We start from the raw sequence: 13284 nt of genomic DNA on the forward strand, positions 1-13284 counted from the left end.
GAAATGACATCTTATATTGCAAGTCCAATAATAGTCTGCTTAAATGGTTTGTATAAGGCCTGGTCTACATATGAGGTGATAGAAGGGCAGCCCTTTATCATCTGACACACATGGCCCAGGCTAACTAGATCTCAGCTGATATTAGAAACTTAGCTGGGTCAGCCAGGATTAGTACTCGGAAGAGAAGGCCAAGCCCAAGGTTGCTATGCAATTGCAGAGACAGGCAATAGCAAACCACCTCTGTTCATCTCTTGCTCTTTCTCAGCCTAAAATGCTTCACGGTATTGTGAGGATAAAATAAAGAAGGTAACCATGATGGGCCCAGGGAATTTTGGTACTCTTGGCTAGGAAGGAAAATACTTCCACCCCAAACAGGGAAGTCACAGCCTTCCTTCCTCATCACCCACACTATAGTGAGGAAGAAGCCACGATTTGCCCTCCTTGCCCCTTTCCCCATCCAAATGTCCTTGAGCTGGCCCTACTTCCTCCCTCTATTTTATCTACGGGCAGGTGGTGCAGTGACAGGGCTGGTTGGCACCCCTGCACCTCTGACTCCTTTGGGGGTTTCCTCGGAGTACCCAGTGGACAGGTTGGCTGGCCATGTATTTCTGTGAGTTTAGTGTTGGCCTACTATGAATGAGTCTGTTCTGTGGACTTGGACTAAAGTTGCATCCTTGGAGGAACCTGGAACCCAGGACGAAAGAAATATCCCAGGAAGAGGGAAAATATGCTTGTGTGAGATGGAATTGCACTGTAGATTCTGGAAGCTCTCTCTCTCTCTCTCTCTCTCTCTCTCTCTCTCTCTCTCTCTCTGGCTCTCTGGCTCTCTCTCTCTCTCTGGAATCCAGTGAGGGATGGTGTATCCGCTGCCCAGTAGTAGCCAAAAAACCAAACAAACCCCCAAAACCACACCCAAAATTAAAACCAAAACTGTTATCAGCTCCCATTCTAAAAATAATGGAGGTTCTAATGTTGGATGTGTTTTTGCTTCCTTGTGTTCTCAGTGAAAAAGGGGCAAGCAGTGCCTCTTTTGAGTTTTAGAGTTTTTTCTCCAAAATCACAAATGCTGCAGTGGAACTCGGTAACAGCAGAGGTTGCTTGCTAAATGGTGCCCAATATGGACCTTTATGAGTCTTGTAAAAGTCAATATAACATATTGTTTTATTGCTCCTGGTTTCCTGTGTGCAAGATTTGACAGCTCAGCATTCTAGCTACCAATTTCTCCCTTTCTGAAAGGACCAGGTAGTTCTCCTGTGTGTTCATCTTGAATCATTTTTCCACCTGCTGTTCTTCTCTACTACCCTTCTTGTCTCATGGGCACTAAAATTGGAGAGAGGGTCAGCTAAATTACTCAAGAAGACATTTTTATAGAGCACTGAGGTCATAAGAACATGGGAAGAGTCCTGCTGGATCAGACCTGTGGTCCTTCTAGTTCAGCATCCTATTTCAGATAGTGGCCAGCCAGTCGCCTACTTCTGCTGTTGTCTTCTAGCACTAAAATTCAAAGAGCCATCCAGGACCTAAGAGAGACCTCACTACAAGTCTTTCCTCAGGAAAAAGTTTAGATAAGGGGAAGGCAGCATAGAAAGTTCTTGGCAAGAGATGAAATGAGCCAGTGTTCAGCCAAAACTGAGCTCCAAAAGAGCTGTGAGGCTAATTCGGCACAGGCTCAGAAAGGAAAGGTTTGAAACAGAAACATTTCAACCTCCTTTAAGAGAGATATGAAACGTAAACATTTCAACCCCCCTTTTTATTCCTCCCATTATTCCTTTGTCCCTTATTCCTCCATCTTGTTGCCCCATGTGTGTTGATGACCTTATAGAAAGACTAATTAGTCTATGAAATAGATTTTTAAAATTGTATATCAGAAGTCATAGCATAATGAGTAATAGAATTCTCACGACCCAGATCACCCCTTATACATGGGGCTTTCCCCACTGACAGAGTTGAACTGGTTTCTACCTAGGTTCGCCTCAGTGAATCCCCACTGCCACTGAGCTCAACATTGTTTTGTCTCAGCCCCCCCCCCCCCCTCAGAACTGCTACATCCTTGTCGCAGTTATGAACTACACTTTCCTGCCGGAACAAGGTCGATACTGCTTTGAAGCTTCGAAGTAGGGAAGCATCAAAACGACACCCCATCCGTTCAACCAATCACGAGCCGCTTTTGTGGCATGCGCAGAACGGGAGAGTCGTGGCGCGCAGAAAGCGCATGTAACTGTAAACTGTAAACTGTAAAAATTGTAAAAAAAAAGAACGCTCCCGTTTCCTGCCATAACACAAGCACCAATCACGATCAAGGAGCGAAACAGGCACCAAGATGATCCCGCCCATTTAGCTCGGTTCCAGGGGGCCAACTCAGTTGCTGTGGGGACAGCCTGGAATCGCCCTCCACTGAAGGGAACCGAATCTACCTTAGCTCCCTTCTGTAGTGGGGAAAGCCCCCATGTTAACCTGGCCCCTTCTCAAAGGAAGGGGTTTTTTGACCTGTTTGGGTGATTTCTCCAATGGGCACAATTATGAAATGTCTCTGATATCCATCCTAAACCTCTGTTCCTTCAGCCTGAAACCACTGCACCTTCTCCTCACATATGTCTCTTTTTAAAACAAGAAATGTAGTATTATAATCTTTGTTTTAATGTTCATTTCAGCTAATTTTTCCTTTATCTGCCCTTCATGTACCATCAGTTTAAAATCTTAATTACTGGAATCATGCTCAGAATTTGCTTCAGCTGGTGACTACAGCCAAGCTGGCAATCCAAGATTCAGCTATGCCAAGGAGAGTAGAATGGAGATCAAAACCTGGCACATGATATTCTTCCTAATGGAGCCCATAGCATGGCACAGAATCAGAAAATAGGAAGGAATACACACCCCAAAGGAAGCAACAAGAACCATACTGCACCAACTATGTCCTCAGTCCAGACTTCTTGGAAGGCTTTTAAATTAGCATCAAAGTGTTGGTGTGTCTTAGTTATTGTAGTGCCACCTGCTGGGTGCAGGAGTTCACTCATTTGCCTTAATGATGTGTACATACAACTTGATGTGTACATACAACTAATGTTTTCTTTCCATGGGACCTGCACGTGTTGGCTTGCTACATGATGTGTGAAAAAAGCAAACAACTGGTATATGGGACATACCAGCCTCATGGTGTAATAGTTATATGATCCTGATATGGTGGGATACAAACCTCATCGTGATGGATCGTAAGCAACTTCCTTTGGCCTGAACAGCCTGTTTTAGTAGATTAAAAAAGGACAGGACTCTATCGCCAGATTCGCTTGCTAACAAGGAAAATGATTAAATGAAGAAGTGGTTCATGTATGTACATAACTTGAATTCTCGTGACTTGGAACGCTAGTGAGTGACACCTGAACCAGCTCTATTGAAAAGTACTGCTTTGAGGTCATAGGAGGAGATATGGAATTCTTTATGTGGCATGGTCCATTCACACTCATCAAACTTGGCATAAGAAAGCATAATTTGACCCTGTAGACACGAAAAAACAGTTTGGGCAGAATATTTGTCCACTTTATGGGAAATGTCAGATTTCAGAAAAAAACCCACCCCAAAACAGTTAAAACTAAATAAAGTTACAGTTAAAAGAACATTATTACAAGGCATGCAAAACATGTATTAAGAATGTGGCTACAGCTTCGGATATTTCTACCTCAGGATTATTCAGTAACTTAATCGTTTTTATTTTGTCTGGAAGAGACGCAAATCCTGTAGGAAATAATGCAACCAGATCAGATCTAAGGTTATTATGTTTAGGAGGGCAGTGAAGCAAGACATGAGCGAGTCTGGTATATGGAGACAGAACAGGCAGTGTCGCTCAAGAGGAGCAATATTAGAATAACGACCTTGGAGTAAAGCTGAGGGAAAGGAGTTACATCTTGCTGTGGTCATAACCCATCTAAGTCGGGGAAATGTACAGTTTGATCCTAAGCAGAATCACACCCTTCTAAACAAATTGACTTTAATGGATTTAGCATTCATAATTCTATTTAGGATTCAGCTCTGTGAATATTTTGAGCAGTGGCACATCTGGAGGAAATACATCTGTGGGCACAATCGCCCTATCTAGTTGGCCTGTGCTTTGCAACACTGGATCCAGCATCCAAAAGAAATGCCCTTCTCTGCAGGACATCTCCCCCAATCCTTGCATTGCTAGGGGACCGCATTGCTTCATCTAGGACTGATAATGAGCGGGGCCAACAGCTGAAAACAAAATTCCCCTGATCACAAGAATGTACAAACTGTATATTGCTCGATGTGGGGGAAGCCGGGAGAGAATGATGAACTCATTGGCCTTTTTCTCCTTTCCAACCCTGTCGTTCCCTGATGCACACACAGGAACGTGGATGCTCAAGTACCCAGAATTCCCCCCCAAAAAAACAAAACACAAAACCCTCATGCACACACACAGGAAGATCCCGAGACATATATTTATAGGTGTGGGCCGCCGCTCCGAACGAGAATGTAAACATTCCCACCCAGATGGGCGCCTCCCGAGAAGTTGGCCCGTCGCCTCCTTCTCCCAGCCGGACGCGCACAGCCCTTCAGCGGCCGGAGATCGGCCCGGCTCCCCACACGTGAGTGGGCCGTGCCCAAACAAGGGAGTTCCTTGGTGACGCAGCCCTCCATATCTGGGCTGCCGGGGCGGGCCTCCAAGCGGTTTGGGCTCGGCGGCGTATTTAAGCGCCCGCGCCGACCTTGGCAGCAACCCGACGTGGCGGAGCGCTTGCAGAGGGGACTGGTGTGATTGCGCAAAGACGGGCGCCTCTCCCCTTCCCTCTGCGCCACCTTTGCGCCGCGTCTTCGCTGATTCGGATTGCCTGTTGCCCCGCTCCAGCCATGGTGATCGAGGAAGTGCTGCCCCTGGAAAGCGCCAGCCTGGCCCGTCTGCTGCGCGACCCCCATGAAAACGGGCGCACGCTGGTGCTGGACTGCCGGCCCTTCCTGGCTTTTTGCCAGGCGCACCTGGTCGACTCCCGGCCCGTGCATTGGAACGGGCTGCTCCGGCGCAGGTCCCGCGGCAGGACCGGGGTTAGCCTGGATTGGCTGGTACCGGACAGGTCGCTGTTGGGGCGGCTGCGCAAGGGCGAGCTGACCCACTTGGTGGTGCTGGACGAGGCCAGCGGCTCGGTGGCGACGCTGCGGCCGGACAGCCTGGCCAGGTTGCTCCTGAACGCGCTTCTGTTGGAGGACAGATCTGGGACCTCGCGCGTTTACCTTCTCAAAGGTAAAAAAAGATGCTCTCTGCTCCCCGGCAGCAACATAGGCATCCAGTAATGCACACTGGGCTTTACTTAACAGCATCAGAACCCTGCCCCTAGGAGCATACAGTTGGAGTGCTGGCTGTGCTTTGAGCTTGATTTGGACCGAGTGTAAGAATAAAAGTGTTTCAGCTCCGTGGCTTTGAGTTGGGGCTTGTAGGAAGAAAGCAGCAGACAGATCCTTCTCAGAGAACGGGGCCAGTTACATTGGGGTATGGTTACATAGTAAAATCCCCAGCTCCGTTCTGCAAAGGGGTATGGTGTGTCCTTGGACAGTAGTTGCCCCTTCACCTTGGTACAGTCAATTACCCAGCAGACCATTGGGTGAACACTTTCAACACTTCCCATGCTGGCCTGTACTTAGTCCAAGTGTTTTTCAAAAAGTGTTCATTTTGCAAGTGAAAGAAGATAATCAGATTTGACTTTGGCATTTGGGGGAATAATTTTAATTATTTTTCTTTTTCTTTTTTACTTTCTTTAAAAATCTTAGATTTATGCTATTCAAATAAACGACGTTAAGTATTTAAGTCTTGCTCTCCCAGCCCCTTTAAATTTAGCAACATCTGAAATTAGTAGAATGGAAGAAAAATAGGAAGGGAGGTAACATGCAGCCACAGTAGCAGTGGATCACAGCTGCTGTCTGGCTGTTAATTTGCACCTGTACTTCTACTGACTTCTTATCACTGATTTTCTGGGATGCTTAAACTTAATTGTGAGCATTGTAACAATAACTGAATTTGATTTAATATGAAATCACTGCTGGGAAAAGTACAGATCCCCTTCTCTGGGGCACTTTAAGGTGCTGTTCCAACCGTAAAATTGCTCATGTGAAGTAAGCTGTCTCCCAAATGTCTGCCTTGGCAATAATGGATTCATAAATTCACAGTATCTCTCCCCGCAATAGCATATTTATTAGACTGAACACCCTGCCTCATGAAAGGCATGCAAACATTGGCATCCTAAAACCTCATCCTTGGCTACCCTCCAGATAACATAGCTCTATTTCCTACCACAAATATTGTTATTACTAGATATGGATTATCTTACGATATTGAGCTAGTAGCAACTGTGAAATATATTCTATGGCTGGAAAACATCATAAGTTCACCAACTTTGGATGGATTTCAAAATGTTTCCTTGCTCTTGCTATATAGCCACATACAAATGTTGGCATTACCCTGTGATGCAGCTTGTAACATTCCCCCCAGTGAGATGTGCTAACAGACCGTCTTCTAACTTGTGTCTTCTAGGTGGCTTTGAGAATTTTCAAGCCAATTTCCCAGAACTCTGCTCTGAGACTCCTATGTCGACTCCTTCTCCAGCTCTAAGAAGCCCTGAAGACAACGGCAACGAAGCAATCACTCCCCTGTATGACCAGGTGAGTTCTCAGGATGTGACCTGTGCCTGAATTTGAGGGGCCGAAAAGATGGGGGTTTATGGACACTCCCCCATTCCTACAGTTCCCAGAACAGCTGCTTAAAACAACGAATATTCCAAGCTGTTTAACTGAACAGCCCAGTCTTTGTTCCATGAGTAACTTAGTAAAATTGCTGCTTGTGAGACAAAATACAGCTGAGATGGTATAAAGCTGTATTATAGGATTGTCCTCTCTGTCTCAGAGGTTTAGAGCAAGTAACAACAATTATCAACTCTTACAAATTTGCCATTTCAATATAGGTGATGTCTCCATCTTTTGGAGATGCCTAAAGAAGAACATAAACTTATAATTTAACCAATTCATTCCCATTGAAGTGACGTACCAGAATTAGAATAGTCTCAAAATAAGCAGGAGAGTTCTTAATTCCAGGCCCCAACAATTAATCAGTGAATATTTTAATTAGCTGAGTGATCTCCTAATTAAGTCAATAGTGATAATTCTTTATTCATCCTTGCAGCATCTTCCTTCATCGGTCTTTGAGGGTAGATTTGAAACCAGGGGATTTAATCTTTCTCTCTTATTTCTAAATTCACCTATTGACTCTTATGGGAAGCTAGGCAGAGAAGAAAGGATGTATCGTAGTGTATCTACTTTGTGAGGGAAGGTCTGTTCCTTTTGTAACTCTTATAACTGTCTTTAGATGGGAAGGGATGGGGTGTAAATCCAATAATAAGTGAATTAAGTGTTACTACATGGAAGGGCATATGCACACCTGGCCCTTGAATGCTCCATTAACCTTACCCCTGTGAATCATTTTGTTGAACAGACCTGCATTATCAGTGCAAAGATGTCTAATGGGTCCTCTCTTTTTCTCCTGCAGGGTGGGCCTGTAGAGATTCTTCCGTTTCTATATCTGGGCAGCTGCTATCACTCCTCCAACAGGGAGGTTCTGGAGTCCCTGGGGATCACTGCTGTGCTCAATGTGTCCTCCAGCTGCCCCAACCACTTTGAAGGACAATTTCTCTATAAGAGCATCCCGGTGGAGGACAACCACATGGCTGAAATCAGCGTTTGGTTCCAGGAAGCCATCAGCTTCATTGGTAGGTACTTATTTTCTGCACACCCTTTTTAGAGTGAAGGTGCATGAGGCCTGCATAAGCCTCTGCCAACAACCAGACCATTCTAGTGGGTACCAAGCAGATGTAAAAGTGTGATAAAACAGTCATTCGTATTTCATGTTGCCTCAGATAGCTCTTTCGCTAGTGGGAAAAGCTTGCAAAACTTGGAAAGCTTGCTGATTTTTATAGCAGACTCTTAATTTGAATTTCAAATATCGTTAATGCTGTGGCATCGGTGATGCTGAGAAAGCCAAACATGTATTCCTGGTCAAGTCATCCACTATGTGGATGGACAAGGATTTGAACAGAGTACCACACAACACTGCTTTGTGGGCTAAAACATCTTCACAAAGTAACTTGGTTTGTGACCTCTTTTGGAACTACATTGCTCCTAGATTGCATGCAGTATACTTTTGGGTCCAAAGAAGCGACTGCCTACAAGTATTGCTAGATCGTTTCTTAGGGACAGTTGGCTGCTTGTAATAAAATATTGGGCCAGATAGATGCTAAGTCCAGATGTGGGACACCATTCCTGAGGGGTAAAGGATAAATGTGGCATAGTAAAATGCCTGATACCCCACAGTTGCTGTATGATCATCCCCTGTCCATTCTTCTAGACCCATAAGCATATCCCTGCCATGTAGTCATATCTTTGTTTGGAAGGAGATAGAAATACCTAGAGCGCATTCCAGTATTGATCACTGCTAGCAATAGAGCCTCTTGGAAACTTGAACTGACTGTTCTTCCTTTTCCCTCTTTGCAGATTCAGTCAAAAACAGTGGTGGGCGCGTGCTGGTCCATTGCCAAGCTGGCATCTCCCGCTCCGCCACCATCTGCCTTGCCTACTTGATCCAGAGCCGCCGGGTGCGCCTGGAGGAGGCCTTTGACTTTGTCAAGCAGCGGCGTGGGGTCATCTCACCCAATTTTGGCTTCATGGGGCAGCTCTTGCAGTTCGAGACCGAGGTGCTGTGCCATTAGCTCAGCGGCTCCTTATTGCCTGTAAAGCCAATTGGTAGGAAGAGAGCAGAAACTCTTCTTCCAAGGACAGAGAGACTGATACGCGTGTTTCTGTTTACATCCCTATGGGGGCGCAGTAACCTGGGACAATACCACTTCTTGATTGCACTAAATTATGCTGGAGGATCCCTTTGGGGCGGGGAACCCCTTCTGCAGCCAGACAAGACTTTCTCCCTTGGCTGTTTTAAACTACCCTGCTCTTCACCTGCTTACTGCACAATAAATATCGTGGATAAGAGCAGTCCAGGGTGGGCTAAACAGTGTGGAGGGGGAGCTGTCCCAGTTCTTCCATTGGTGAATCATTGTAAGGCCAGAACTCTCTCACTGAAGTTGTAAAAGAAATCCAAATATATATATTTTGTCATGTCAATCAATGTTGTCCCCAAATTAATTTTACAGCTGCCCCGTTGGGGTTACTCCAGGTAACCAAGGCAGGTACCTTTCTCCCTTCTTCCAACACCCTTGTAAAGTAGGCTAAGCTGAGACAATGGCACTAGCAGAAGGTGATCCAGTAAACTCCTTGGCTAATAGGGGAAATAGCTCAGTCTATTTCTCTAAGTGGCCAGTGGAGAGGATGGCCTGGTAAACCTCTAGCTGAGGTATACCACTTTTTTCTGCTGATCTTTCCAGCTTGTGGGTTTTAGTTACTGGAAGTGATTTTTCTTCCTGCCTCTTTGGGTAATCCTCTTTCTTTGACCATCCAACACCAGCATCAGGCTCAAGAAATTCTATTCTACACTGCATCATTCATGTCCCACCCGAGAGCACATGGTGCAATCCACTTGCTTCTCTGATCACCAGCCTTACATAAGTCAACCAATGACTTAACAAGCATTCTCTGTTACTAATTTTAGTTGTTCATATATGCTGTGAAAAAGGGAGACATGCAGGGCAACAGTCCCCCACCCCAGAACTGCAGGAAAAGAGTATTTGCTGCCACAATGCTGCGCAGCCTTCCTTGCAGGTCAAATGAACCTGGGGAGAACCAGCCGGCCTCCTGTTCTGCAGGGACGGATCTCCTGCTCTGAGTGCACTGAGAACAGACAACACCTTTTGCAGCCAAAGAAAACTTTATTTTCCTTCCTCCAAGGTGTTGTCTTGGACCACAGTGGGCACAAACCACTGGGAAGCCCCGCTCCTAGGCCTTTTGATAAGGCTAGTGCAGGAGAACTTCCTGGTGGGTTGTGGCCAGAATCATTCCCTCCCCCCTTCCCCCACATCGAGCAATATACAGTTTGTACATTCTTGTGATTAGGAGAATTTTGTTATCAACTGACATTGATTTTAAATGTCTCTTGCACTTTATATTTATTATCAGCTGTTGCAATAAAAGAACCGTTTTTATAATGTGTGTTGAGTCCCTGAAATTATTCCCTGTCATTTTATGTATCTTTCAGTTCTGCAAACGTAGTTTCCTGCTGGTATTGCTTGCATTGCCCCATTTTAAGGATTTACTCTTTGCTGCCCCTGTATAGTCCCCTTCTCCAGCCTGAGGCCAAGTGTTTTAGCCACTCGTCCCTCCCTTCTCAGCTGTAGCTTGTATCTGAAATGTTAATGTCAGAAGCTTTCTGCTCTAGGTGTTCAAGAGAGAGATGTGATTCCTGGTGTTCGGGGTATACTCGCTCAGGTGCATCAAACTTTGGCTTTAGGCTGTCGAAGGCTTTCATGGCTGGATTCAACTGGTTGTGGTGGGTTTTCCGGGCTGTGTGGCCGTGGTCTGGTGGATCTTGTTCCTAATGTTCTGCCTGCATCTGTGGCTGGCATCTTCAGAGGCGTATCACATACTGGACACAGTGTGTAACAGACTCCCCTCTGTGATACACCTCTGAAGATGCCAGCCACAGATGCATAGAGGCAGAACGTTAGGAACAAGATCCACCAGACCACGGCCACACAGCCTGGAAAACCCACCACATTCAGCTTCAGAAAATACTTCCACAACGTTGATGCCCCAACACTGATTGGTCGATGGGTCCAGCACCCTTACAGAACTCGGAGGCAAGCAGGAGGGCCTTTCCCAAGAAGGCTTAATCATCAACCAGTATGTGACGGGTTGTTAATCATTTTTATGCTATACGTCTAGATAGAGGTTTTCAAGGGGGAAGTTGAACTTTCTTTATCCTTTCACTGTGATGGCACTGAACAGGCTATCAAAGGAATATTTCTTTTCAATTAAAAGTTTCAAAACCCTTGAATAGTAGGCTCCTCACTGTTTCCTAGGACAGCCAGCATGGCATGGGGACTAAGAACTGGCAGACTACTCTGGAGGACTGGGTTCAATTCCCCACTCCTCCACATGAAGCCTACTGCGTGACCTTGGGCTAGTCACAGTTTTCTCAGAACATTCTCAGCTCATGGAGAAGAAGCCCTTGGCAAACCACCTCTGAATGTCTCTTCTCTTGAAAACCCTACGGGGTTGCCGTAAGTTAGCAGTGAATTGGTGACACACACAGCTTCCTGGCAAGCCCTGTGCCTTTAAGAACTGCAAAGCAGGAAGGAATTCCCAGATTAGGCTTTTTGCCATTTTCCCCTTTCTGCACTGACAATCATTTCCATTCTGCTACTGAAGTTCTACTTTAAAATGAGTTTTGCAGCTGGGACCAGAAACAGCTTTGGAGAGCTGCAAAGGATGTGCTCGCTACTATATTTTCTCACAGGAGAACTCGAGAATATGAAAAACGGTTCTACTTACTGGGCAGTCTAGGTTAGAAGTTCATTACCCAGATACAGCCATTTCAGAAAGAGAAGGATCAGGAAAGAAAACTTTTGTTGGATATGTGATGATTTAGCATTGGCTTCAGATAAAAACTACGAGCCCAATCTACGTACGAGCAAAATAGACTTGGTGCGGTTGCCCTTCGCATTTCCTGCCCTTAGAGAGAAAGCTGATGTGAAGGAATGCTGAAAGGGTCAATGTTTCAAAAAGTGGTGTACAAACTGAAGCGGTAAGTTCTTGTTTTTGAGTATCTGCGTGCAGGTGCATTTGGAAAGGACACCACATGCTCTGAAAACTGCATTTCTGCAGCATTTTTCAGGCGCTGAAAGGTCTTCACATAAGATTATCTCAGGCCAATTACGCGTGGCAAGCTTCCCATGACCCCAAAGAGAATTCGCTGTGGAGTCTTTGTTTCAGGGCATGTTCAGTCTTATTACCCACTCCCCTATTTGCAGTGGGACAGACATTGCCCATTGGTTGGCTTCTTGCATCGTGTCCAGAGGGGAGGGGGCCCAGATCTCTATTTGCTTTGCGGGTTCCGTATCATATATGTGTGCTTTAATTTTATAATTTAATTTTAACATTCTCATATCAATATATGGAACTATCAATATAAAAAGGCGAACGATTACAGAAAAGACTTGAATACGGCATCTGCAAACTTTGCCAGATCACGGATTGTCTTTCATGACAGGCAGTGATGGGGGGAGGTGGGTCACAGTGGAGCACGAACCACAAAGGGACCAAGTGTGCTGCCTTTTGCTAAACTCCCCAGGTTCCCGATCGTTCCTCTCCCGATGTGCTATAAACGCCGAGCATCAAGACCAACAGCCTTTTCCTAGCGTGGTCTCAAATAACTGATTGCTTCTTGGGTAAAACTAGGAGGGCTGGGGATGTCCCAGTCTGTTGATCAATGAGAAGGAATAGGGACAACGGGGTGGGGTGGGGGGCACAATGCATGGGCAAATCAGATGTCTGGAAGAATTGACTAGTGCTATTATGTTTACATTGAGATAGTGATTGATCAATATATCGATATAGAAATTACATTTTTAAAAAAGATCTCAAGATATACAGCTTCTACGATACAGTGAACTCAGGCTAAACTGGGCCATCAAGGTCAGGGTGAGATGAGTGTACACCCTATGAGCCATGATCCTTTTTTCAAATTCCTTTCAACTCTCTGATCAAACTAGCATCTCTGTACGCCCTCAGTGAGTTCATGGGTGTGGAAAGATTGGAACCCGGGAATCTTTTGTCCTTTGCCATTGCTTGGTCTAAACCAGGTTTGATCTAAAGGACAGCAGAATATGCTATGGCTGGAAGGAGAAAACAGCCTGAGCCCAGCTCTGTTGCCTTTACGCTGACTTAGCCAGCTGAGGAAGCTGCTAGAAAATAATTGATGTCCTCCCCTTCCAAGCCAGGAACCTCAGCAGGCCTTTAGCATCACCCATCAGCCCATCTCTGGATGTTATCTGGTTGCTGTCCATCTACCAGTGCCGTTCCTTCTGACCAGGATCCAAAGCAGGGGGTGTTTGGCAGGAGGACTGAGCCGTGAGTGACAGATGGGGTCTTGGTGTGGAGGGAAGAGAGATACATTCTGTAATCTTTTTTCTCTCCAGGTCAAACAGGGCCACACAAAGAGAGCTGCATCCACCCGCCAGCCACCTGCCACTAGCTGATGATCTGCAGAGCCCAGCACTTAAGCTCTGCCGCTTTGGAAACCCATCAACATCCTGCCTTGCGTAGATGCAAAGCTACACCTGCCGTCTC

The 13284-nt window shown here is 45.8% G+C and overlaps 1 protein-coding gene across 1 annotated transcript; it reads left to right on the forward strand.

The window, feature by feature from the left end:
• Nucleotides 1–4740: 4740 nt before the first annotated feature.
• DUSP2 (dual specificity phosphatase 2) lies at nucleotides 4741–10144 on the forward strand. The gene is made up of 4 exons (XM_048513530.1): nucleotides 4741–5248; nucleotides 6533–6660; nucleotides 7541–7760; nucleotides 8542–10144. The coding sequence occupies exons 1-4, from the start codon at nucleotides 4861–4863 to the stop codon at nucleotides 8754–8756; spliced, it is 951 nt and encodes a 316-aa protein (XP_048369487.1). The 5' UTR covers nucleotides 4741–4860; the 3' UTR covers nucleotides 8757–10144.
• Nucleotides 10145–13284: the final 3140 nt, after the last annotated feature.

Source organism: Sphaerodactylus townsendi, linkage group LG12 (assembly GCF_021028975.2).
Source record: "Sphaerodactylus townsendi isolate TG3544 linkage group LG12, MPM_Stown_v2.3, whole genome shotgun sequence".
Taxonomy (NCBI): Eukaryota; Metazoa; Chordata; class Lepidosauria; order Squamata; family Sphaerodactylidae; genus Sphaerodactylus; species Sphaerodactylus townsendi.

Bases quoted from the DNA above. Each gene is read 5' to 3' on its own strand.
- DUSP2 (XM_048513530.1), top strand. From the start codon at position 4,861: ATGGTGATCGAGGAAGTGCTGCCCCTGGAAAGCGCCAGCCTGGCCCGT. The intron at 6,661-7,540 runs GTGAGTTCTCAG...TTTCTCCTGCAG, and splicing joins TCACTCCCCTGTATGACCAG to GGTGGGCCTGTAGAGATTCT. The intron at 7,761-8,541 runs GTAGGTACTTAT...CCCTCTTTGCAG, and splicing joins GGAAGCCATCAGCTTCATTG to ATTCAGTCAAAAACAGTGGT.